The sequence below is a fragment of the Fringilla coelebs genome (assembly GCF_963513975.1).
Source record: "Fringilla coelebs genome assembly, chromosome: 5".
Lineage (NCBI taxonomy): Eukaryota > Metazoa > Chordata > Aves > Passeriformes > Fringillidae > Fringilla > Fringilla coelebs.
This window is the reverse complement of record NC_140033.1, coordinates 2692772-2720090: the sequence shown is the minus strand read 5'-3', so window position 1 is coordinate 2720090 and position 27319 is coordinate 2692772. Positions and strand designations below refer to the sequence as shown.

The 27319-nt window shown below is 48.9% G+C and overlaps 1 protein-coding gene across 1 annotated transcript in view; it reads right to left on the bottom strand.

The window, feature by feature from the left end:
- Positions 1-27319, bottom strand: part of PLXNA4 (plexin A4) — a gene marked incomplete at both ends in the record, with an annotated part of 438509 nt that overhangs the window by 83120 nt on the left and 328070 nt on the right. The window contains 3 exons of the mRNA XM_084206497.1: positions 7027-7227; positions 23641-23755; positions 26980-27079. Of these exons, the coding sequence (XP_084062623.1) occupies positions 7027-7227; positions 23641-23755; positions 26980-27079 (416 nt within the window). The remainder of the gene's footprint in view (positions 1-7026; positions 7228-23640; positions 23756-26979; positions 27080-27319) is intronic.

Genomic DNA, 27319 nt, shown 5'->3' with positions numbered 1-27319 from the left:
TCCCACTGCACTTGGATCTACAGCAGGACAAAGTCCCACTCTGAAAGGAAAATATTTTCCCCACTACAAGGTTAGATATAACTCAGCAAGCTCATTTGGCTGGGCCAAAAAAGTCACTAAAGAGTCCTCAATCCCTTAAACTCCTTTGTGGCTATCCACAGAGCCAAAGCTCTGAGCTTTGCAGGTAGGTTTTCCTGGATCCATTAATTGCTGTATAATTGAGGAGTAAATGGTAACTGGTGATTTCTGTCCATTACAGCAGAGTGGGAGCTGCTTGCACAGTAATTCCTCTTTGCACAGACTAAACACAATTAGCCATTAATCTGCAAAAGGCTGTGATTATGATCCAGTTGTAGGGAATTGATGGGTATTTGTGGTTTCCATGGAGGGAAAGAACAGCCCAGGTGAGCCAGGTCCTTTGCAGTAGACACGCCAGTATCATTCAGGATTTGCATTTTTTGGACACTTTTGGGTACCAGCAAGATCCAAGATGATGCAGAGCTGTCTGAACTCACACCACTGGCTATGAGGATGCAAGGATGGGGAAACAGGAATGGGAAGGAGAGTGCAAAGAGTGGTGAAAAATTAAACTTCTGCCACTCAGGAGCACCTGCTTTGCACAGCACTTTGAAAACACTGATTGGGAATGGAAAAATGGGATCTATACAGAAAAACTGGTCATCCTGAAGTCAGCAGGTGAGTCTTAGGAAGGGCCTCACCAGAGCCTTGTGTGTGTTTTGGGATTGAGCTGGAAGCAGAGCCTCGGCAGGGCTGCCAAGGGACAGCAGCTGGAATCTCCTGGAGCCTTTCTTCCCATGGAAGATCCCAGCAGCAGGAGCTCAGCTGGGATTTTAGACCTTATCTGTCTGCAGTACCAGGGACAACCACATATGAGACTTTTTAACCCAGCAGGCTCGATCCAGACCTGGAAAGGGGTGTGAGGGGATAAATCCCATGGAAGAGCCGTGAGGATGAAGCCAGCTGGGATGAGGATGCTCACACTGGCAATTTGCAAAGGAACCAAGAGGAAATGCTCTGTAATTTTGACACCACTTTCACCATTTCACGTTAGCAAGAACTTTGCTTTTCTTCCAAAGAAGTAATCTAGTTTTGAAAAATTCTATATTCGTCTCTAAAAAAATAAGACAAGTATTTGTATTAAAAGCTGGAGATCATTACTTTCAGCAAGTTATGGGGTTTATTTTTCCTAGTGTAAGCATAGATATATATTTTTAAAACAAGTTTCAGTAAGTGTCTGGGCATTAGTACATATTTTCTGTTTCCAGTATGGTATGTGCTTTGCACCTCAGAAGTGAGTCTGCCAAGGCACTTAGAGAATGTAAGCAAGTCTTCCAGGGACTTTGTGAGAATGGGCTACCACTGACACAACACAAGAACCCATCCACCAGCAGAGTCAATCCCCCAACCACCACGTTTCCTTAATAAACACTCAGCACCTGCTAGAAATTCCACAATCAATAACAACAGTAAAATAATATTAATAAAGGAAAAAGCTATTTACCACATGTCACTAACAGAGAAAAGATTTCCCCTAATAAAAGCACAGAGAAGTAAATCTCGGCTGTCACTGGTAACAGCACAGGGGGGTTGTTTTGTTTTTGTTTTTTTGTTTATTTTTTTAAGAACAATTAACAAAAAACAAATACCACAGGCTTGCTTAAAGAAACACGCCACTCCAAGAAGTCCTCTTCCTTTTATCTGTCCTTGGAGGTGAGTTTTAGACATATTAGACTTTCTAACCCAGCAGGCCTGATCCAGACCTGGAGAGGGGTGTGAGGGGATGAATCCCAGGGCAGAGCTGTGAGGATGAAGCCAGCTGGGATCAGGATGCTCCCACTGGCCCTGCCCGAGCCCATCTGAAGCAGAGCAATTTGCAAAGGAGCCACGAGGAAATGCTCCGTCCTCCTCAGACCACAGGAGCTGCTCACTCATTGTGACCCCTCTTCAAAGCCCACTGAACTCAACAGGAGTCTTTGAAAAGGACTTGCTCAGCCGTGACAATAAGATGGAAATGTGTTTCAGGGGAGAAAAAGGGGCTGGAGCATCGATCTCCAGGAGAGCGGAGCTTCCCAGACACTCCTGAGAAGTGTTCGTAGCATCAGGGCTTGTGTCTCCACCTTCCCCGGCACAGCTGCCTCCAACACAGGCAAAACAGCCCAGAAGATGTAAATCTGACCCCTAAGTCTGACCAGTCTGGATTCTAATCACAATAATCTCATCAAAGCAGGAAATTATGGGCAGTTTGGGGACCTGACTGAGAGGGAAAGGCTGTGCTGCCTGGAGCACAGACTGGCTCTCCTCAGGAAATGCCAGAAATCTACTAGAAGGAGCTGTTGCACTTCACAGGAGCAATGTTTGCAACTCAAAAGTATCCTTATGTTTTGCCTTTTAAACTCTCCACTAGCATCAGATGCTCCTGCAGTTTGTGCAAATCCATATCCATGCCTGAGCACTTGCAGCATCCTGCCCTTTGGTAATCTGGCTTGAGCACACTCAGGATGATAAATCCAGAGTGGTTTCACGGTGTATCCCCTTTGTACCTCAAACATGTCCAATAGTGGGGAAACTTCTGCAGAATTTTAGCAGAATTTTAGTATTGGTCTGTTTTCTCTGACATTACTTTTGTGATTAGAGCTCAAATTCAGGGGTTGATTTCTGTACCTGGCTCTGCCATCAGCCCCAGGGCTGATCCTGTGGAAACCATTTAATCTTCCTTGCATCAATTTTCCAGCCATAAAAAGGCAGAAAACTTTTTGCTTACTGTCATTCTGTTTCCTTGGATCCTTTGCTTCCAAGAACTGGGACTGAATTTTAATATCTGGGTATCACCCACAAACAGAGTCCACGTGATTACTGGGGTTTCTTTTTCATTTAAATATAGATAAATAACAATTAGAGAAGTGGATGCCCAAGGGTGACATGCCCAGGGGAGGTTTGGAACTAGATGATCTTTAAGATCCCTTCCAACCCAAACCATTCCCTGATTCTACAACTCACAGCCCTGTGCTTGTCTTTTAGCCACCCACAACTGTGTTTTCCCATGATTTCTGTGAATAGCTCCTCATTTTTTTCTCAGCTCTGCTTCTTATTGGATTTCATTTTTTTTTTTATCACTCTGTTCACTGTGAGCCACACCACGGAGTCAAATGCCACCGAGATCTCTCGCTGAAGTGCAATGATGTGACAAATAGAACTGAGTTGCTCTCCTGTCCCCGAGCCACACAGCACTTCCAGCTGCACCACCTCGGGTCTCACAGCAGGCAGAGCTGTGAAGGATTCGGGACAAAATCATCAGCAGGGATTGTGCTGGTGGGAGCCAGGGTGGGCAGGAACCAAGCAAGGATGAGGGATCAGCCGCTGGAGCAGGTAATGGCACTGATCATGGCACGCTCAGGTGGGTCAGCCCTCCCCACCTCCCTCTTCCTCGTGCCAAAGGATGATCATTTTGGGCTGATTGCAAGTGCTGGGGCTCCCATTGCTTCCCACTGGGAAGATTGCACTCTGCCCTGATACATCCAGCAATTTCAGCCCTTCCTGCTGACATTTTTACTTCCTTATTTCTGTGTCTCCTTAGCCCCCCTGCCTTTCATCCCCTCCCATCCCTCCATGTCCAGGCTGTTGGCAGAGCTATCACCAGTGCAATAAGGGATGGCAGGAAGGGTCCCTCTGAGTGATAATTGTGTGCCTTGGGTGGTGTGACAGAGGACAAAGCCCAGAGCTGAGAGTCTCAAACCACTTGACAAGAACAATAATTGTCCCGAATGGAGCTGCCTGCAGAGACTTATTGCTGTTATCAAATGAAATATCTCTGGGAAAGACAGGGAGAGAGGCAGACCTGGCTCCTGACTGGGCTGAGCACCCAGGGATCATCAGTGCTGGATGTGGCATTACTGACAGACAGGCTGCTCACACCTGGGTGTCCTTAGAGCATCTTTCACTGAAATTGGAGCCACTTAGAAAAGGTGCTGAAGCTGGCTCTGACCCCTGGTGTAAATCTTAAGGGATCAGGAAATGCAGAGCAAAAGTTAAGGCTCTTTTCCCTGATTGTATCCCTTGTGAAAGTAGGAAAAGGCTCTTTCCCTGACTGTATCCCATGTGAAAGAAGGAAAAATCCTGGTTTTTGCAGGAGTTTTCCTGTGAGAGGCAAATTTGATCTCCTGGGTGCCTTGTGTGAGATGGGAGGGGGCAGATCTTGGGGCTCCTGCTGGAAAACAAGGCAGGACTGACTGCTTAGTCTAGCATGCAGCACCAAGAGGAGGATCTGCTGGCAGGACAGCATCCCTTCAGGGACACACCATCACAGCACGTCCTCCCACCCTCCCCTGGACCTTCTCCAAGCCTGCAATGCAGGTGCTACTTTCAGTGCCTCCTCCAGCAACTCTGCTGAGTAAAACAGCTCTGTCAGAGGGGGTTGGTTGGATTTGCAAACAGGCTCAGACAGCTCTTTCCAAAGCCAGGTGACCCCCGGAGCAGAGGCTCATTGTGCTGCAGTGGCTCCTGCCTGAATGCTAATTGTGGCAGGGAAGGAAATAATCATGATGGAGACAGATCTCCAGCACTCCTTCCCTATTGTCTGTGTCCTCTGCCACCTGCTCAACCAGCCAGGGCTTCTCTGCTGCTTTTTTGTATCTCTCTGAATGCTGCTTTCTTTTGTCTGTCTCTCCCTTCCACATCTCTTTCTCTCAGTGTCTGGCAAATTCCAAGCAACAATGAAATAACATTTCTCAGGGAGGAAAAAAAAAATAAGAGGAAAGACCTCAAATCAGAGAGTCAAAGCTCCTTCAAAAGGAAGGGGAAGGAAAGGGGTGGAAAGGAAAGACAAGAGAAGGAAAGGGGAGGAAAGGAAAGACAAGGGAAGCAAAAAGAAGGAAAAAGGAGGAAAGCAAGGGAGAGGGAAAGGGGAGGGCAGAGGGAGAGAAGAGGCAGAGACAGGATAGAAAAGAGTTGATTTTATTCCCAAATGAGCCTCTCTCCCTGGAGAATAAAGAGATCCACCTGAGCCACCACCAAACACAGGACAAGCATCCTGCAGACAGCACTCAGCAGTGAGGCCATGGAGCGCCTTGGCACCAGCCTCAGGCTCAGCCCTGCCACTTTCTGCAGCCCTGGCAGAGCATCCAGTGTTCTGGCTTAGGAAAGCAGACATTAAAGTCAAAATGGTGCAGTCACAGCACTCAGGCATCCTATGAGCAAATCCATCTGGGGACTCATCAAACCCCACTTCTCCAGTCCCAGGCACTGGCAATTTCTTGGAGCATGCAGGTAGTGTGGGAATAATCACCATTACCTGTCAAAACCACTCTTTTATTGGGTTCTGCAAAGTGGGATGCTGAGGCTGGCTGGAGTTACTTTCCTGCTCAGCCCAAGTATGCTTAAATAATCCTTAAATGAGATAATTCATTGGAATGCCAGAGAATTCCTGACTCTAAAGGGTCATTAAAGGTCTGTCTTGCCTGCGAAGACTCTTTGAACAGATATAATCTCTGCCCACCACCATGCAATTCCCCCTTAGCTTCCACCATTTAAAAATAACCCTCTAAAGAAAATGTGCATCCCTCCTGAACTTCCCAGTCTGTCCATTTCTAACCTGAAACCTGAATGCTCACAGGTCATTAACCAGTAATGGAAATCAGGGAGAGATGGGAGGGAGGGAGACAAAGGAACAAATAAAAGAGCATCGGTTGGGAAGTTGCTTGTTTGCAACAGATGTAAAATGTGTGAACTGCCTGCAGTCTTCAGCCCTGCTTAATGCAGCAGAATATGTTGTGACAAGCACTGCCCAGCGTGGAGTGGCTGAAGCCTGTAATTAGCTCTTTGACTAATAAATCATCTCACGGCAGCAGCACTGGAGATGACTCAATGCATATCCTGGAGACAGGGATAAACCTCTGGAGAAGCAGAGGTGCCTGTTGCACGTGGGCACAGCTCCTGGCTGCTGGCAGCTGACTGGGTTTGTCCCCAGAAGTGACATTGCTGCGGTGACAGCGCTGCCATGACTCACACGGGTTCCTTGCAAGGAGAGTCACAGGTGCTGCACTTCAGGTGGGGAACTGGAGGTGGGCAGAGACAGAGAGACTGCTCAAAGGGCATGTGAGGGCTGGAGGAAGGTTTGACTCAGCCTAATCCCATCCATCCTTGGATGGCATTTGGTGCAACCTGGTGCAGTGCAAGGTGACCCTGCCCACGCAGGGGGTGGAACTGGATGATCTTCAAGGTCCCTTTTAACCCAACCCATTCTGGGATTCTGTGTTCTCCCTGTTTTTCCTGGCCTGTGTCATGCTGGCACGTGTCAGGCTGTTTATATGGGGTTTTATCATCAAACTCCCCCAAAATAACCTTCACTCTCACGCTGACATCAACGCCACCTGTCCCACTGGAAGCCCTTTGTGTGGGAATATGAGCAGGTTTAGCTGATATTATTGCTTGTGGGTCACAGCTGAGGTGCTCCAGCCCAGCCTGAGGATGGGATCCAGGGGCAAAAGCAACAACTGAGTGGTGGCACCAGCCAGCCCAAGGAGTGAGAAAAGGGCAGTCTCAAGCTGCCAGCCAACCTCTTCCTGCCTGTGTTTGGAACCACAGAACCATGAAAGCTGGAAAAGGCCTCCAAAATCATCAAATCCAACCTTTGACTGAACACCCCTGTGCCCACTAGACCATACTGTGAAGCCTACACCTCGTTTGAACTCTCCCAGGGATGGTGACTCCACCACTGCCTTCATCCCATTTCAACATTTAACCACTCTTCCAGTGAAAAAATTTTTCTTAATATCCAACCTGACCCTCCCCTGCCATTTTGAGGCCATTTCCCCTTGGGAGAATGGGAGAAAAGCCAGACCCCAACCTCACCACGACCTCCAGGTGGTTCTAGAGAGCAATAAACCCTCCCTTGAGCCTTCTTTCCTCCAGAGCAAACTCCAACACCCTGAATTCGGTGAGAAGGGCTGTGACAGGACCCCAGCTCCCCTGGGGACAGGGCTGTGGGCAGGTGTGTCCCCTGCAGCTCACCGAGGTGTTCTGGCACTGCACGCTGGAGCTGTTGAACCTCAGGGCCGGCACCCTCTGCTCGCTGCCCTGGATATTCAGGATGCACTCGTAGCCCCGCTGGCCCGACTGGGGCTGGGGCAGGTTCTTGGCCTTCAGAGTGATGGGTTTGATCACCTCCACGGGCACCAGGATCTTCTCAGCCTGCAGCAGCTGGGGGCAGTCCTGGGGAGAGAGAAGACACCAAACCAAGTCAGCACATGGGACTCCCAGCCTCCAGAAAAGCCCTGTGGTGCTTCCCAACCTTCTCAGGTCGCCTGATTGCAAAGCCTTTGCAGCTCCCTGGGCCTTGGTTTGTTACTGAGCTATTCAAGGAACATTCCTGGCAAGGCTCAGATAAACGGGTGAGGAAGGATTGCTTTCCTTCCTCCTCTCCTGCACACCCTCCTTTCCTATCTGCCTGGCTCATTTCAGCCTCCAGGACCCAAGGAAGCCACCTCTGGTGCTTTTTCATACCTGCTCTGTTTATTCAGGTAATGGAAAAGCAATCCTGTTCCCTCCACAGACTTAACCCAGTCACAATGCCATGACAAAAGTGAATAAAGCAAAAATCTGAGCACAGTTCCTCACTTCCCAACAGCCAACACACCCCTATACAAAAGGCACAGCTCCAGGAAGACCTGTTGGAACCTATGGAGTCAGGTTTGTTAAAAAGAGAATTTATTTTGGCTCAGAAAAGGAGAAAATATTCATTACAGAGATCTAGACCCAGCTGCCAAGAAACAACTGTCACAAAACGCATGGAGACCCCTTGGAAAAGCTTTCCACTGGCTCACAAAAGGAGAAATGCCAAGTGGGTGTTGCTAATGTGGTGCCTCTTCATGGGTCCCTCACACAGGTGAGCTCTGGGCACCCAAAGCTGCCTAACAGGTGGCTGCATTTAAAGTTTCATTAATTAGCACAGCTTAATTAGTTAGAGTGGCCATGCTCTGCTTCTTCATAGCACAGTCAGACATCTCCAAGATGTCCCTTTCATGGATTCTGGGGCCATATCAGATCTTTAGGAAATTACTGCAGCCTTTTCCTGTCCTGTCCAAAGTTAAACCCAGGTCCAGCTGGTTCTAGCAGAGAGAGGGAACTGTAGGTGAGGGCAGGAGGAAAATTACTGAAAAGTAGGGAAAGGGACTGAAAGGTTCAAAAGTGGAATTTATGGCTCATGGAGAGCCTGGGACATTGTTAGAGCAGATGGTGGGAGCATCTTGCTGAAGCAAATAGCTGAGGGAGATAAAGAAATGGAGCAGATGTGCAACATCTGTAGCTTCACCAACCAGGGACAGAATGACACGAGCCAACACTCATCACACGGAGGATGTGAGCTCATCCCTGGCCAGGGGCAGGCAGAAAATCCAGTAAGCACCCAATGCATCCCTGCAATGAAGTCCAGAACCTTCCCCAGTCCCAGAGAGGATCTGAGGGTCTGTCCTAAGGGGCTGCCCGGCTGAGGAGCCTGAGAGATGCCTTTTCATCTGCATCACAGGGTGAAGCTCATGGTGGAGGTAACTGAAAGCCACTGATGGGCTTCAACTGGCCTTGCCCGGGCTGGCACCAGAACCAGCACAGCCACGAGAGCTGGGTGGAGCTGAACCACCTCAGATCCAGTGGCTCTTTGCCTGAGATAATCTGGCACAAGGCCTGGCTTGATGTGTGCTGCCAAAGCTCAACAGGCCATCCCATTAACCTGGCTGGAAGGAGGAAGGGTTGGAGGTGGAAAACCCATGGGGTACTGCAATGCAGGGATGAACTTTATCACTGTCACCCTCTGCACTCTTGGGAGTGCAGGATTGAGGAGCTACACCCTGTTCCAGCACTCCCTGTCCTTGCTGCTGTTCTTTTCTGGGATGGAACCTCTCCAGGGAGCTCCTAATGCTTAAACACAATGGGCAAAGTGTCACTGAAGCATTTTTCTTGATCAAAGAGCAAGGTTTAACCAACTGGAAAGTCTTGCCAAGCTTGGGTTCAATGGTTCTACCACACCATGGCACACCAGCATTGTGGCTCCCTGTAGTTACTCAGCACAAAAAAGTGAGGCATGATCTATAATCCTGGCTGATTTAAGACCAATAAAAACCCCAGAGGGCAGAAGGAGGAGGTGATCCAGGCTATATTAAAGAGTTTTCATTACTGATCACGCCAGCAGATGCAAACACCATTTGGAACCTTCTATCTTCAACACCCCTGACCCTTCCCCATCACCTGCACAACAAGTCCTGAGACCTCTGCCTCAGCTCCCTCTCTTTCTCCTGGCGCAAGGAAACACACTGGCAGCAGCCTCCCCTTGTTTTTTTCTCCAGGAGCTGAGAGAGAGATGCTCTGGCAGAGGGAATCAGTGGGGCAGGAGGGTGGGGCAGCCCTATCTGCGGCCGAGCAGCCGTTTCCCAGGAGCGGGCATTTCACTTGATGTGTGTCACAGAGAAAAGCCCCTGGTGGGGGCTGTGGCATGGAGGCTGGAGATAGTCCACTCTGCTACCTGCAGGCCAATCCCAGCCCTTCAGCCTGGTCTTTCTTGTGTGCCTTTATCCTGTCCCCCTCCAGCACTGGTGCTGTAACCTTTCCGATAACACTTGTTTCAAGTTCATTAACGAGCCGTGATTGAGGCAGCCCCAAAACAGGGTTCGTTTGCATATAAAAAGCTTTGCAGTGCTGTGAGGAAGTTCATTATAGATAATTGAAGAGGCAAGCGCCATAAAGAGGAAATCCTCCCAATGTGGCTTTATCTGATTGACCTAATGTTCTTTCTAATTGAAACGGGGAGGGGAAAAGGCAATTTCATTGGGTGATGTACTGCATAAAACCTCAGAGCTTGGACCAGGCTCTGGGTTCAGATTCAAACACAGAACTCATTTTGCAGCCTGTGTCAAGCTTTGGGTGGTTTGTATTTTTGGGAGTAAAACAGGCCAGGTTTGTATTTTTGAGGGTAAAACATCAAGCTGACCAGAGCAGACCCAAGCAGAAAGCTGCGTAAAAAAGAGTTATTTTGGACATTTTACAGTGGAGACACTTTCTCTTCACCCTTCTCCTTTGCAATGGACATCACCTAGGTTGGAAAAATGCAGTTTTTCACAGGATGTAGGGGAAATAAAATCATAGGCTGCCAACAACTGCACCGAGGATGGACACAATCCCATCCCTTTTTGCCTTTGATATATAATAAATTAAATCTTTTGCCTGACTCTAAGGGGAGCTGGCAATCCAGAGAATCATTGTTGATTCATTTTGTGTGTGTAGCTTCATTCTAGCTCTTGAATGCTTTCAAATGAGTCAGTCCATTTAAAATAATATCCTCCACCCTTGCCAATTACTGGTATCAGCAGCGATGCACACCTCACATCACCAAAATTTTGCCAATTACCAAGTCAGAGAGCTTTTGCAGTGAAACCACTGCACGAAATGAGCTGTACTCATTGGGTCGATGGTAGTTTAATTTTCTTTATTTATAACTCCTCATAGAGCGCCTGCAAATGTGTTTTGTTGTAGCTTGCAGGAATAATAAAGTCTCAGAAATATGAGGACCTATTCTCTCACATGTGTGTTATGGCCTTCATCAGAGCTGAGCCCAGGCTGGTCTCCAGTGAGAGCCATCGTGAGGATGCTGCTAAAGAGGATGAGGAGGCCTCTCAGAGGCTGTGTGGTCTTAGCCCTGAACTAATTAGTTTGGATTCTTTATGGTGCTTCCTACATCCAGAGTTAGGATTTCATGGAGGTTTCACTGTTTGTTTCCCAGTAGAAGCTGGAGGCTGACTAAACACCCTGAGTTCCTCTCCTAGGGAAAGGCATGTCAGGGTGTCTCACAGCCTTGTCATACTGCACAGGTTTTCTCCCAACTTATTTTGCACAGTCTGGTTCTCTTGTCAGTGTTTTTGGCCAGGATTATGATCCAAAGGATCGTCAAAGTGTTTTCCAGTTCCCAGTAGAAAAGAAGCTTTATCTACCGTGGCTGCCAGGCATTCCACATGGGAACAGGGAACACATCCATGGTGGTTTATACAATGAACACCCCCCCACCAACAGCCCCCACCTTTTACTGCCTCACCCATCCCCACTTCTGCATCTCTTGTCAGCCAGAGCATCCAGGGGAGGGAACCTTTCCAGCTTTTCCTTCATACTCCTCCCTCACGATCCCTGGCAGCACTGGCTGGATCTCCACTTTCCATGGGAGGAAACTAAAGCTCACCTAATGCTGAGGGCACTGGGGGCACCCCTGCCCAGATATTAATTTTCTTTATTTCTTTACTCAACCCTTGGCAATGGCTTCTCACCCTTCCTCTCCCAGAAGAGTAGGAGTCACCTCCATGCAGGAACAGACCACTAATTCCTTCATTGCTCCTTCATGACTTCATTCCAGCACTAACTCCATTATTACTTAAAACATCCAGTTCCTCTTTTCTTCTGCCACTAAAATCCATTTCTTTATCCTCAACTTTACAGGTTTTTTTTTAAGACTTTCCTTTCAGTATCCCTCATCCAGCAAACATCTTTGCCCCTTATCTAAGGCATCTTGCCTGGGAAAAAAATGACCATACAGTGAATCTAAGCGGTGACCAAGGTTGACTCACTCAGGCCCTTTGGGACCTCATAAGAAATGAAACTCAGAATGTTATTTACTCAGTTATTACGTAAATAAATACATCTTTTGTTCATCTGCTCTGCCGAGCTGCAATGTTCTGTTTTCTCTGTGTTCCCTCTGGCTTTGTCACCCGCCCACTCTGCTGTAATCAAGTCAAGAGGGTAAGAGTTGAGAGGCAGGGATTGGGTTTTTATAAAGATATCTAGACCACAGCATCTGGATGCTCTGTAAATTAAACTAGATTTAAAAAAAAAAACAACTAGATTAAAAACAAAAACAGACCAAGGAAAGAGAAAGAAAAGGAAGGCAAGGAATGAGAAAAAGGAGAGGGAAAACTGGCAAAAGAGAGGCAAACCCCCCCTAACCTTTCATTGACTTTGCAGAAATCAGATTTCACCTGGATAAAATGCAGAGAAAAAGCAAGTTTACAAATGAGAGGCAGCAGGGACTGCCTGGAATTTGTTTCCTGGAGTTGTCTCTCACGCCTCTGCACAGTCACACGCGGTCACCAGCCTGTACTGCCGCAAACCCAGGGCTCCAGGGCTGCCAAGCTGGGGCTTTTTAAACTCCTGCACAGCTTCCCAGATCCTGGATAGTCTGGAGAAGGAAGCAGCAAGGAGCTCTCCATCCCCAGTGCAGGAGGAGAAGGGGTGAGTTACAGTCCACGCCGTGTTTACATTATTACACCACTAATTCTTAGCGTCGTAAAAATTATATTTAAAATTTACACAAACAGTGCTGGGGAACGTTATTATGTTATAAAGTGGAATCAGGTCAATGCCTTGTAGGCAGGAATCCAAGCTCCATAAATTTCTGGATATACTTCTACCAAATTTACATCGGCACCAGCAGCAATCAAACCAGCTCCGAAAAAAAGCTCACCCGGTCAAAGAATTTTTTAATGCACCATATATTTTATCTGCACTTCCTAAGTTTACAGTGTTGTTAGCTTGATTGATGGTGTGCTTATTTATTGGCACAGCAAAAGTAATAATACATGAGGAAAATACTCCGAACTTTAAAGGCAGCTGATGAGGAGAAAGCAACAGGATTTATGGGAAGTGTAAACATCTGCAGAGACAACAAAGGAATAATTGAGTCCCTGCATCTCTGTCACTTCTGGTGGCTCCTTTCTAGTCAAGAGTCTTCCACACACTCAGGAGCAAATTCCAGCTCTCTTTTGCCAGGCATTGTAAGGGGTTCTGGTGCCTGGCAAAAGGGGGTTGGCCTGGAGGCTGGTGGCCAGGCTAGGGAAAGATTTGGCCCTGTTTTAGCTCTGTGCACTCTGTCAGTGGTGGCTTGCACAGATCAGGGCACAGATACCACAGCTGGAGGGAGACCAGCAGGTCATAAAATGGGCTGGGCTAGGAAGGATATTAAAGATCATCCAGTTCCACCCCCTGCCAGGGGCAGGGACACCTTCTGCTATCCCAGGTTGGGAGAAAGCAGCAAAGGGCTGAAAGACCTGGCCTTGAACACTCCCAGGGATGGGACATTCAAAATTTCTCTGGGAAACCTCTAGCAGAGCCTCCTCACTGATGGACAGGAGATCATCAGCTCAGCTGCCCTGGGTCCCTGGCCTGGTGCTGTGGAGGCTGGGCAGTGATGAGTGATGCTGATCACCAGAGAGTGGCTGCTCAACAGCAGGACCTAGATGAAGATAAGCAACCTGCCCTGCCATGGCTCACTGCCCACTGCTGGTGATTGGGAGCAAAGTGATTCCCCCAAGGCCACGCAGGCAGCGCTGGGAAATGACCCAGGTCTGTTGAGAGCTTGATCCTAACCCAGGACTGTTCTGCCTCTGAAGTCAGTCCACACATCACTGCTGATGAACATTAATGATTTTACCCTCCTTTAATTCTTTATTAATAGAGTCTTTCTTAGCTGGTCCATTATTTCACGAGGATCAAGGTCAGGCTGCCATAATTATCCAAGCGCCACATTTATCCTTTTTAAATAGAGACACAACATTAGCTTTCTTTCAGCCCTTTGCTGCTTTGACACACTCTCAGAAGGAGAAGTAATGATCCAGAGAGCAGGAGCCTTCTGGTCACTGGATTAGGGGAGTGGACTAGTGACAAAAATAGTCGATGGTTTTGTCATGAGGTCCATCTGCTCACTGTAAAGAGGCTACAGGGGACACATGAGCAGCCTCAGTCCTGATGCTTCCTGAGCTTGGAAATCATAATATGTGCATTGAGGAAGGTGGTGTGTGTACTAGAGACAAGAAAACCGTGTATTTACTTGGGCAATCTGTCTTTTGTTAAAGGAAAGCCCTGGTTAAGTAAGAGAGTTCTTCCGAACAACTCACACAGGAAAACCGGATCGTGCAAAGCTGTGGAAGGCACGGAGCAGAGCACAGGCAGCTCATAAAACAGCAATTAATTCCTTCTCTGATTAGGCCTATATAAATCTGCACCCATCCCAGCCAGCCTTCTGTAAGGAGTTCTACCACAAGTTCACAAGAACTTCCGTGCTTGTTCCTGCCCACGGCAGAGGGGCTGGAATTAGATGATGTTTAAGGTCCCTTCCAACCCAAATCACTCTGATTCTATGATAATGACATTGACCTGTCACTCCTCAATGAAGTTCATTATTAACCAGTGCCAAGAAATGGGTTTGGCATGCATGAGGGACATTATCCAACTAAGAATTCCTCAGAGTGGGAGGCATTCCCGTGACAACACTCTCCCATGGGGATTTCTGGGGTCTAATGAGGGTTGAGCCCAAGCTGTAGTGCCTTCTTCCTAGAGGACTGAAAGTCTATTTCTCCTCTAAAGCTGTGCATTTTTACAGCCAGTAGGAACCTGAGAACTCCAGACTCTCTGGAAATTGGAGGGCTCCAGACTCGGGCCCAACGGGGCCCAGAATGGTCAGTGGGTTTGGCAGTGGATGGAGGAGACAGAGGAACAGATGGGCTGGAGGTTGCACGGAGGTCACTTCCTTTAGAAACCAGCACAGAAGCCCAGGGAATCATTCTAGCTTGGCTTCCACAGTGGGAAGGTCAGGACCACGATATCACAGCTCTTATCATCCCCTCCCTCCCCGAGATCCACGGCAGCATGAGATAACACCCAAGCCAAAGCAAATGGACTCATGCTCCAAGAGCAGGCAGGGAAGGAGCGCCTGGGCTCCTGGAGATGCCCCAAGAGAGGCAGAACACACATTCCAGCCTCACCTCTTATCTGCAGCCTCAACATCCTGAGAATGTTTCTCCTTGGCCAGCCCCCAAAGCAGTGAATGCAGCTGATGCTACAATGGAGAAAAGCAAATTCTTCCAAGCCAAGACATCACCCTGGACTGTCTGAATGGGGAATTGTCCTTCCTCCCTCAGACTGCAGGGTGCCACAGGGATCCCAGCAGTCCTGACAGATATCCAGAGAGCCAGAAAACCCTGTAGCCACTTGAGGCATTACAATAGCATTGCACTGAGCTGGGCTTTCAAAACAACATAAGCTCTTCCTGGTGTTTTGTCAAGGATGCTGTGTTGGCGGGGACAGATGAACATTACCCTGCTGCATTCTGAGATCACTCTGTCCTGTGGGATAGATAATCCTGCATGACAAAGATGAGCAGCCCAACTGTTATGAAAAACAGCAGGGACACAGTACTGAGTGTCAGATGTTTCTTGTATCTCTCGTTCCAACCCTGAGCTGCTCCTCGAAATCACACGAGCAGGTCCTTGATTAGTCACTCACAAGGTGAGGCTGAGCTCTAAGAAAACAAGATGTGCATTAAGGTAGGATGTGCTGCTCTCAGAAAAAAACCTTTTCCATCATTTCTCAGATCCTGGGGTGGTTTGGTTGGAGGTCTTGATGAGAGGAGAAAGGATGGAGCTGTTGTGCACCAAGGCAGATTTCCTGAAGATCCACCACCGCAATTTTCAGAAATAGATTAGATATTAGATAGATGAGATATATATTAAGAAGAAATTATTTATTCTGTGGGTGGGGAGGCCCTGGCACAGGGTGTCCAGAGAAGCTGTGGCTGCCCCTGGATCCCTGGCAGTGTCCAAGGTCAGGCTGGAGAGGGCTTGGAGCCACCTGGGACAGTGGGAGATGTCCCTGCCCATGGCAGGGGGTTGGAATGAGATTATTTTTAAGGTTCTTTCCAACCCAAACCAGTCTATGATTGTCTGAAACTCTGCTGAAAGTTACTGCAGAAATGGAACAAGTTACCAGCCCTTTCCCCTGCCAGCTGGATGACTGCAGGGCAGAAAGGCCCAGAGATGGCAAAAGATACCCAAAAATAACAGAAGACTCTTCACATTATCCTTCTTCTTCACCTCAGTGCAAGTCACCATGACTGGCAAACAACAGCAAATTATCTAATTTGTTTGTAGGTGCTCAAAGGCTTCTCATGAGCAGCCCCCACTGTGAGATCACAGCTCCAGGAACTAAGGATGGTACAAGCACCTATTAACTGGAAGTGCTTACCCAAATCAGAAGGTGTGAGGGAATCAGGGGCACAGAAAGGTGAACGTGTCCAAGCCAACTCAGAGTCAGAAATACAACTCTCATCTGCTGAAATCAAACCTGTGGCTCTGACACTGGCTCTGATCAGCATTTTCATGCTCTAACAAGGCTCCCTGAACAAAGGGGAGCTTTTTGCCCAGCCTCCATTTTCTGTGTTTAATTTCCTCTCATCATTATCTGAAGCACCCCCTCTGAAGAGGATGTACCCACTAGAGGACACGTCTCCTTTTCTGGGAGAGTGCTGTAATGATGGATGGGGGCTGAAATGCCACAGCGTGAAATGCCAAACCACCAGGAGTCCCAAGGCACAGCTGGATCCAAACCAGCAGCTGCAGCCTCCTCCTGGATTACCCCTGCCTTCCCTGGACATGATGCAGAGCAGACCAAACTCCATCACACGTGCTTGGAAACCCTTCCAGGAGTGAAACCAGCTGCTAAACATGACCCTCCTGTGCTGCAGGTGCCAGGAAATGTGTGCAGATCCTACCTGCACGGGGTGGCTGCCAGTGCCCCTGATGCCTCAGGTATAAAATAATAAACCTGAGACATATAAAAGGTATATAAATATGCCTTTTATATTATTTTTCATATGTTTTTCAGATTCTGTGCTGCTTTGGGGTGTGGGTCTGGGTTTCATATTATGGGATGGTGAGCTCTGTGCACAGAGCAGGGAGACAAAACAATTCCTGCTCCAGCTGGGCACCAAGGACAAATGAGCCAAATCTCAGGCCAGGAGCACAAACCCCGTGGGCTGCAGAGAGAAAAACAAGCAGGGTGGGACTGCAGGGGCTGAAGCTGGGATGGGACAATGAACTGCAAGGTGCAAATGGAGCAGAGCTGATCCCAGGGAGAGACCCCGGCAGCGCTCGGGGATTTTGGGGCCATTTTGGTTCATCTTGGGTGCAGCCCTGGCTGGGCTCTGGTGCTGCCCCAGGTGCATCCATGCAGGAGATCCTTTCCATGAATCCCTGCTTTATTCTGGGACTCTGCCCAGCCTCTGCCCTAGCTCAGCCTTCTCAAGGCACCACCCCTGCCTTGCCCAGCAAGCTGCCTGCAGTTGCCATAGAAACTCCATCTCACACCCTCCCCTTAATGACAGACAGGTGCCAGGATAAATGAAAGGATAATTGACAAGCCAGGAAAGGGTTTGGAGTTCTGGGCTTGGCCTGGCCGGAGCTGCCATTGCAGCCCCTGAGAAAGGAGAGGTGCATTCATCTGAGCAGGGATGGGTTTTCTCCTCTCCCCGTGCTGAGGCTTCCAGCAGTCGCCTCTCTAGATGGGTTAAGTGAAGCTGGAAAGAGGAGAGGGATGAAAACTGAGCAGTTGCCACAGCAACAGCTGAAGATGCATCACCAGAAGGGTTTTTGATGCAAGAGAGCAAGGAGTTGGCCATGCTCCCCAGCAGGTCCTCTGTCCCCTCCCCAGTGCAGCCACCCAGTTCACTGGGGTGCATTTTGGGAGCAGGTAGGTGCTGTGACTTCCTTCTGCACCTCGAAAAGAGGACAAAACAGGAGATTTGGAGGGCCTGAAAACATGTCTGGGTTTTGGAGACCTTGGGGCAAAGTCCCCTCTGAGTCTGAGAGGGAGCAGCAGGATGGGGAAGGCACTGCTGAGTTTATTACGAAGTCCATGATGAGGAGACATGGACATTAAACAAATAAACTGGGATGATTGGGATGGGATGGGATGGGATGGGATGGGGTAGGAATGGGATGGGGTAGGAATGGGATGGGGTGGAATGGAATGGAATGGAATGGAATGGAATGGAATGGAATAGAATAGAATAGAATAGAATAGAATAGAATAGAATAGAATAGAATAGAATAGAATAGAATAGAATAGAATAGTTTTCAGTTCAAAGGGACCTAACAGAGCAGAATGGAATAAAATATTGTATTTTTGGTTCAAAGGGACCTACAACCACCATCCTGCCAAACTTCCTGACCAGTTCAGGACTAACAAAAGTTTAAAGCCTGTCAGTAAGTACATTATCCAAATGCCTCTCAGATGCCTGTCAGCTCAGGCATCATCACCCTCCACCTTCTTTTTCCCCTTTTCTTTCCACCCCATTTCCCAACAAACACCTTCCAAAGAAGGACCAGCAGCCAGGCAGAGCTAAATCAGTCCAGTGGTGATGGAGGCCACCAGGACAGCTCTTGGTTTGGCCCAAGGCAGGAGCAAAGCCATGCTCTGCTCTTCAGCAGCTGCTCTCCAGCATTCAGCTCACAGGGCTCCCCATCACTCCTGACAAATGAATATTTGAAGCAGTTGTTCCTTTTATGTGGGCTTTGCTGTCATTAGCACGTACAACTCCACATAAAACACCTCAGTGAGAGATCTTTTCTTCTCTCCCCTTTTTAGGCAGCAGATGAAAATCCTTTTAATGAAAGGCTTGTTTGGGGGAGAAAGAAAAACACATGCACGCACATGTCGGCTGAGCAGGGAAAGATGAAAACCTCCTTCAAGGTAATTAAATTATTATGTATCTGTTAAACCTGGTGAATAACAGATTTGTTATCTAGCCTTGCTTTTGGCTTGTGCCATTTTTCCCCTCCTTTTTTTCCCTACACAAAGCTAAAATCCTTGCGAGGCCTGGAACAAGATAATGTTCATCTTGGAGAAAAAGACACAAATAAAAGATTTATTCCTTTATCCCGTCAACTCAAGCAGGCTATCCCAGCATCCCTTCCTTGTACAGAAACATTGGCATGGAAACTTCTCCCTGGATCAGAGCAGATCTGAATGGAGACAGGGCAGACGAGGCAATCAGCACTGGGTAATTGATATCAGGAGACAGGTGTTGTTTCTACAGCCCCTGTCACACTGGAGACCCTCAAATCCATCATTTTACACCTCTTGCCTCAGTTTCCCCCCAGTTCTTGTTGACTGTCTTGCCCATTTACAGAAGAAGTGGCTGAGCTCTCTTGCTTGGGGATTGTGTCAGGTAAGGGTTGATTTCAGAGCTGGAATCTGCAATGCAATGGTTTGTGCTCAGACTCTGAGCCTGCACTCTGATTTCAGCTCTGGTCAGCAGCAGAAGTCAAAAGCAGAGACAGGGTGACAAAGAAAAACCCCAAAAGTCCCCTCCCTCCTATCTCTGAGGCTAACTCTTTCCATTTTTGCCACCAGCTCTTTGGGGAAAACAACAACAGCAGCAACAACAATCCACTCCGGTGTTAAAATGCCCTTTTTTTCCCTCGTGCTTTCCCTTCCTGCCTCAGTAACAATAATATCAGCTCCCCTTTCTAAAGCAAGAAGTCACTCAGTATATTTCAAGTCAGTGGGCCTGACTTTCAAACCCTGCTGTAAAGGGAAATTACACGCCAAGGTGAAGTATTTCTTCTACAAATCTTCTGGGGACATCATGAACCCTCTGTGATTAAGATCAGTGCCATAACCATAAATACTCCTGCTTTATGACTAAGCTGGAGCTCTTCACTGGAGCAAACCTGGGCTTTCCCAAAGCTCCCAGAGTGGCTGATCCAGATCTGTTACAGACAGAACTGATTCACCTCAAAAGTGGCAGGTAATAAAGTCATGCCTCAGAGCTGATGGTGGGAGAACAGACATTTTCTGTCCTTTCTCCATCCCTGGCTGTTTTGCTATTCCCAGCCTGGGGCTGGCTGATCCCAGCTATCCACAAGGCAATTCAAAGGCTGCCCTTGGATGGCAGGTAACAGCATTTCCTGGACAATGTGGGTCACAGCCAAAGCCTTTCTGCTGTCCCTCTGGACCAGTCTCACATCCATCCAGCATCCTGCACTAACCAGCAGCTCACACTACGAGGATATACAAGCAAAAACCTCAACATAAATAAGGCCTAGATGAAAGGCTGAGCCCAGAAATTTGTGAGGCATCCTAAGGAAATGATGGAGTCAGGAGGACACAAGGGCACAGCCTTCCTTTGAGAGCACTCCAGACTGGCCCAGGGCTGAGGGGTGCCTGCCCAAATGAGCCCATTTGCAGCCCAGGCCATCTGGAGAGTGGGAAGCCTCTTCCCACAGGATGGCAAGATGTTGTACATGCAAACAGAGAAAAAGAAAATCACCTGAGGGTGGGCATAGCAAGAGAAGGCCACAGTGATGGGGAGGTTGAAGGCTTGGTGTGCCAGCACTGATGGCTCCAGAGGGAAGGAGTTTCTGGCACAGGTCCATGTGGCAGAGTAACTCCAATATTTGTTTTGGGAAGATGCCTGAGTTAATCTGCTCAGCAAATGGGATGGTCCAACCACCCCACACTTTCCATCAGCACCTCCTCAAGATTTACTTAGCAGGTACTCATGCCTGGGTGGTGGCAAAGCCTTCCCTCTCCTCATCCTCCAAATGCTCCAGGGCTCCAAATGCTGGAAGAGGAAAGGATTGAAAGGAGAATGGATGTGAAAGGCCAGTGAAAATAGAGACACTATTGTAGTGAGGGTGCTTTGAGCTCTGCTGAAGATGGGAACAGACCTGGGTCTTATCAACCGAGTCATGTTGCATCACCAGGAACCAGGGGAAGGTCTGAGCTGGCAATGAGGAGCCAGGCTTGGCCTCTTCAGGGTACTGAATGGTTTCTGCTGTTCAGAGAACCCACTCAAGTGCAGAGGACAGAAAATGATAGAATTACAGGTGACAGTGAAAAATAGGCAGTGGAAGTTTTGGTGAGAGAGGTGAGTCAGTGAGAAGATGGCTTTGAGGAGAAGCGTGGGAGGTAGACATTCCTTCAAAGTGCCATTTGACCAAAAAAACAAAAAAAAAAAACCCAAAAAATCAATCTTTCTGGCCACAGAGTGATTGTAAATCTGTTTGTCAGAGGGCACTTGTGATGCCATCCTTCCCCAGCCCTTGAGAGCCACAAACACACAGAGGGATGGAGAAGGAGCCTGGAGCTGCAGGGCATTTCTCACACTGCCAGGCACAAAGCAAGCTCTGAAAGTTCTGGGAGTTGCAAGGCCTTTATCTCACAGATTTTATCATTCCAGTCCTTCCTCTGTGGAGCAGACAGCAAAACCAGCTCCTGAGCTTAGCAGATTATTCCAAATATTGGATCCCAGGGGAATGAGATCCCATTTGTGCCCAGAGAGGGCAGAGAAATGCTGCAGCCCCCATTAGCAATGAGCAGTGAAACACCCATGATGCTGTCATTGCCTTGTAGATCAGTTGTGGCTTTCCAAGGTCAGGCCTGTGCCTCTTCCTGCTGCCATGAAAATCTGACTTTTACAAGACCAGAAAGGGAGTGCACAAAGCTTAGCAGGGAATTTTCTGTTAAAGGGGGTAGAAGAGAGGAAAAGCAAATTCTGCTGACAGAGCCCCCCAGAATGGAGCTGCCTCCTGAAGAGGACATCTTTCAGAAACAGAACTAGAAGAGAGGTGATGAAGCTAAAAACAGGCAGAGTTTGATAAATTCCTGCCTCTCCCAAGTTCTGCAGAGCAACACCTTGGAGAAGACAAAGTAAAGAGCAGGGCTTAGCCATCCCCTGTCCCTTCCCTAAGAAACTGGCATAATTCTCATGAATTCCTTTCTGGTGGACCAGGAGATCCACTGAGGTTTGTGGGCAGCTCACTTTGGGCAGGGGACGGGAGGGGAGGAGAGCTGGGAGCTGGGAAGGTGAGTCCTGTGTTTGAAGCCCACCAGAGGAGAGCAGGGGTGGTGGTACTGGTGACATGGCACAGCAGAAAACTGAGACCAAGTGTCCCAGAAGATCCCACTCAGTGAGAAAATGAGGTTCCCACAGTGCCTGGGGTGGATGGGACAGAAAGCTGCGGCCAGCAGGACTGGCCAAAGTGTGACAAAGCCTTGGAATAACCCTGGGCTGCCTTTCCTGACCCCTACACCACCAAGCTCAGGGCATCCAACCCTCCAGCTCCTCAGCACATTTTCCAGTAGTTCTACAGAAAACCCTGAAACCTGGCAGATGGAGAACTCATGAGTATTTATGGCTTTTCCCAGTGCCAGAGCAGGTCAGGACATCTGATGCAGGACATCTCAACCAGCACAAATGTGACAGCTCAACCAGCATTTACAGAAGGGGTGGGAGGGAATGGCAATGTCACAGACACCACATGTGGGACCAGGAAGGAATTAAGTGGCTTCCTATTTGTATTCTCCTTGCCTGCAAGGGCTCCTTGCTTACAACATCAGCCAGGCAGCACTTGCAGCTCTGTATTGAGACCCAAGCTCCAGGTCAGCTCTGTCAGTGGCAATCTGGGGGGCAGCTGGATGCATCAGCCATTAGGCACCAAAACCCACAAAGCCCCAAAGCTGGAATCTACTGACCCCATGGTCAAAGCCCTAAATCCTCCCCAGGTCTCAGCAGCCTGGGGTTGGTAACCTCCTTCTTTCCTGGAGGAGATGCACAACCAGTGTTTCCCATCCCTCCCAGACCTTTGGGGACAGGAGTTTGTGATGAGTTTCCAAGGTTCCACACTGTCAGATTAAGCTCTTTTCTGACCCAGAGATGGGGCAGCTGAGAGGTGTTTTAAAAACTTTTATTCCATTTTCAGTCTCATGTGAAGGATGAGACAATACAGATGTTATAATTCACCCCATCACAATCAGAAGCCAACTATTTCTTAATTCCAAGACATCATAAGTGTTTCTTGGTCTATCAGCTTTACCCACACCATGCTGAAAGTGCTTTAAAGCCAATCATCTAAAATTACCCCTGGTGGGTCCCACTGCAGTGCATCTTTCTCAGTTCTATTTCTCCAAAGGATCCAGTCTTATTTGTAATGCCACCCTTTGGAACTTGTTTCCAGTTCCATTTCTCTCTCAGCAAGGTCTGTCCCATTCCAGCCTTCTGTCAGGCTTTGAGAATTTTCTACAAATTCATTTCCCACACTGCACTGCCTGTGGTGTGCAGGAGGGAGGGATCAGGTCCCTGGGGGTCCGGCAGAGCAGAGGGGAGAGGAGATCCCTGCAGGGGGAGAGGGGAGGAGGGAGAGGGTGGGGTTGGAGGTGGAGAAGGCTTGGTGGGCTGACAAGGTCAGCAGGAGCAGGGAGGGCCCTGTGCCCTGCCCTGGCACTGCTGGGGTCACACCTCGAGGGTTGTGCCCAGCTCTGGGACACCGAGCACGGCCAGAGGGGCCAGCGAGGCTGGAGAGGGGCTGGGAACACAAACCCTGAGAGGAGCCCTGAGGGAGCTGGGCGTGCTCAGCCTGCAGAAAGGAGACTCAGGGCTGCCCCCAGCCCTCCCTGCAGCTCCTGAAAGGTGCCTGTGCCCAGCTGGGCTCGGGCTCTTTCTCCAGCAGCACTGACACAACCAGAGCACACAGCCCCAAGCTGTGCCCAGGGAAATTCAGGCTGGAGAGCAGGAAAAAGCTTTTCCAGCAAGGGGGATAAAGTTCTGCAGTGGCTGCAGGGGAGGTGCTGCAGTCCCCATCCCTGGGTGTGTTTAACAAGCCTGGATGTGGCACTGCCTGCCAGGCTCTGCCTGAGGGGCTGGGCTGGACTCGATGACATTGAAGGTCTCTCCCAGCCCAGGGATTCTGGGATTCTGTGAAGGTGACATCAGCCCCGAGCATCCCAGAGGTGTGATGCATTCCCTGTGCCCGTGCCTACCTCTGGCATCTTGACTCGTCCCTCCTGGAAGGAGCAGGAGCTGGGGTCGTGGGTGCACACGTGGCGGTACTTGCACCAGTGGCAGCGGTAGGGGCTCTCCACGCACGACAGGCACCTGCAGCAGGGACAGAGAGCAATCACTCAGCACCTGGGTCCTGATGAGGCCTTAAATTTCAGCTTTTACATTTTCCAGCTCCTGCCCTGCATTGGTGTGCAGCTCTGAGCTCCATGCAGTGTTTGTGAGCTCCCTTCACAGCGTGGGCAGACAGAACAATCCCTCTGCCCTGGGAACCAAGGACACCTCACAGCCTCAGGCCCAAAAATACAAACAAAAGTGACCTGGGAGGAGCAAACTGGGGGAATGTGACTTCATCACCTGAAGCTGCAATTGGACAATTAACCCCTGATGTGCAAATGGAGCAAACTCATATCTGCCCAAAAAACTTGTGACCTTGTAACTTGTGAATCTTGGGAACCCGAATTATAAAATACCACCCAAACCCGTGAAGAAGAAGGTGAAGAAGGAGCAGCTACTGCCCTAAACCCTCCATCTTAGCTTTATATATTTTACTCTATTCTAAAACCCCAAACTCCAAGTTTCCCACACTTTGATATTACACCCTTCTAATCAACTACACACTTGTAATCCCAGTTCTATCATTTAATTTAGAACCCTTCTCCAAGGCCTCAGGTGAAGTGCAGTGCTCTGCTGGGAGTCAGAGTCTGTCAGCACAGCAAGTCTCATATTCAGCATCCAGAACTCCAACACTGCCTCTGCCAGGCTCTTGCACTGCCCAGGGTGTATCTATTTAGGCCTTTAATAAATCCCTACTTTATTCTCCAGCTCTGCCCAGCCTGCCAGTCCAAGGCATCACTGAGAGCCTTTCCCAGAGGGAAGTACAGCCTGGAGAACATTGTTTTGCAGGAGGACTCAGGCTTTGCACTAGCTGGGTTTGCTCTGGCCTGAGCCGGTTGTCACTGGCATCTCAAATGTCTGATATGACTGAATAATTTAGATTGCATTCATATCATTGCAACTAGAGGAATAACAAATATTTATCGTACTTTGGCTGCCCTGGGCACCAGCAATCCAGTCTGGTTAATTCTCCCACACATGACACAGAGGCCAGAGACAAACTGGGATATACCAAAGCCAGAAAACCAAAGATGAAACAGGGAATTTTCTCCCCCTGTGTCCCACAGGTTTATTGGTGTGAGTTCTGATCAGGGTGATGAGGTTCCTGCCAATATATTAACTCATATTTTTCATCTCAGAGGAGAAATAAAGACTACTGGAGCAGGTACCTGGGAAGCAGAGGGCATATTTAGGGCATCACTTCCTCTGGGTGCAGGAAAGAGCCATTCCCTCATCTTACAAGGTTTTGCTCTCCTGTGCAGAGTCAGAGCTGCAAACACCTCCCCTGGCTGTGTTACAGCACTGACTGGACCTGCATCACACTTCCCTTTAAATTCAATGTGCTGTCTGCTCAGCAGCAACCAAACCCAGCTCTCTGCACAATCCTGGGCGTTCACACTCCAGGGACCTTCATGACAAACACCTGGAGGGGCTGGAGAGTGTCCAGGGGAGGGAATGGAGCTGGGAAGGGTCTGGAAGAGCTGAGGGAGCTGGGAAGGGGCTCAGCCTGGAGAAAAGGAGGCTCAGGGGGGACCTGGTGGCTCTGCACAAGTCCCTGCCAGGAGGGGACAGCCGGGAGGGTCGGGCTCTTGTCTCAGGTAACAAGTGCCAAAATGAGAGGAAACTGCCTCAGGCTGTGCCAGGGCAGGTTTAGATGGGATATTAGGATTTTTTTCATCATGGAAAGGGTTGTAAAGCACTGAAACAGGCTGCCCAGGGCAGTGGGGGAGTCACCATCCCTAGAAGTGTTAAAAAGCACCTGGGGACAATGGTGACCGTGGTGATGGGGCTGGTTGACTTGGACTTGGTGATCTCAGAGGGCTTTTCCAACCTTAACAGTTTTATGATTCTATGAAGGCTTTTCCAACCTTAACTATTTTAGGTTGGGCTTTTAGGGGGCCCAACCTTAGAGGACTTTTCCAACCTTAACAATTTTAGGTTGGGCTTTTAGAGGGCCCAACCTTAGAGGACTTTTCCAGCCTTAACTATTTTAGGTTGGGCTTTTAGAGAGCCCAACCTTAGAGGACTTTTCCAACCTTAACAATTTTAGGTTGGGCTTTTAGAGGGCCCAACCTTAGAGGGCTTTTCCAACCTTAACATTTTAGGGGGCTTTGAGGGCTTTTCCAACCTTAACAATTTTAGAGGGCTTTTCCAACCTTAACAATTTTATGATTCTATGCAGCTGTAGTACCTGGAGGGTACCTTGAGGAGACTTCAGGGAAGTAAATTTTCCTGGTCCTTATACGCCACTGGGTTTTTAATGGGCAGGAGAGGAAAAACTCCAGAGCTCCTGTGTGAGCCCAACAGGCAGACACACCCCCTCTCTCCTGTCTCTGTGAAATCTTTCTCAACCCCAATCCACTCTCAGCTCTGGTACAGCAACTTATTCTTCAAATTGGTAACAAGTGCTTGCTCTGATACGTCGAATTAAAAATGGATAGCGTATTATAGTTTGTCAAGTAAGAAACCAAAACACGCCATAAATATTTAACAGCACCATCTCTGCTGCTCTCCCCCCCCCCTCCCCAGCACTTGCTTTCTGACACTGTTTGTCAAAGCAGCAGGAACATGGAAATAAGATTTGCCTTTCCTTGTGAATTGCTGAGCCGCAGTAATTATCTGCTTTTGGCACTTGTGACGGCTCAGTGGTGGGGACAGAGCCACTCAGCCTGCTGCAAGGACATCTTCTGCAGGGGTTTGTGGCTCTGGGGCACTCCTGGGTGGCAGCTAAACCCCAGGAAAACGAGGCAGGGAAGGTGCTCACATCACGGGTAACGTGGTCTTGAGGGACCAGCTGGGCTCAGTGCATATCCTGCAGGAACCATAAGCTTTATTTTTCCAGATGGGAGGGTTCAAGTCTATGTTAGCCATGTAGGGTGGGATACTGGTGGGACTGGCAGCATGGATGAGGGTTGGAGGTGCATATGAGGAGCCAAAAACCCACAAAAAAGAGCAATAGGAATACTAGGGGGCCATGTGCTGAGGGCACAATTGAGTTTTGACTCAATTCTGTGGCAGATTGCTCCTAATTTAATGCTCTGCCTGCCAGAAAAAGTGATCCCCACACTCTGAGTCATCTCAGGAGGGAGCCACCCTTCTGGCCACCACACAAGTGGCCCCAGCCCCTGGTCACCTCCACACTTTAACACCCTCCTGAGGGACACGAGCCCACGAGAAACTGGTACCAAAGGAACTGAACGTACGAGTTGTGGACGCTGCAGTTGTAGAAGACAAAGCTGGTGCTGGCAAAGGTCATCCCCGTTTCCTTGGACTTGAGCTGCAGCTGGACAATGTGGTGGTCACCTGGGGGGAAAAACAGGCACATCAGGGTGTGACTGCTCTGTTAGCCAGGCCACCAGCCTGAGCCTGGAGCTGTCCCATGGCACCCTGGCTGGGCTGTCCTCAGTAGAGATGTAAAAAGTATTAGAAAACCATTCCAGAGCCCAGTACTCCCACAGGCACAGTATGTCTTTGCCACTGGAAATTATTGTGCCTGGTAGCAGGGTCTGGACTGGAGGGTGACAGCAGGTCTAATTTCAAAAC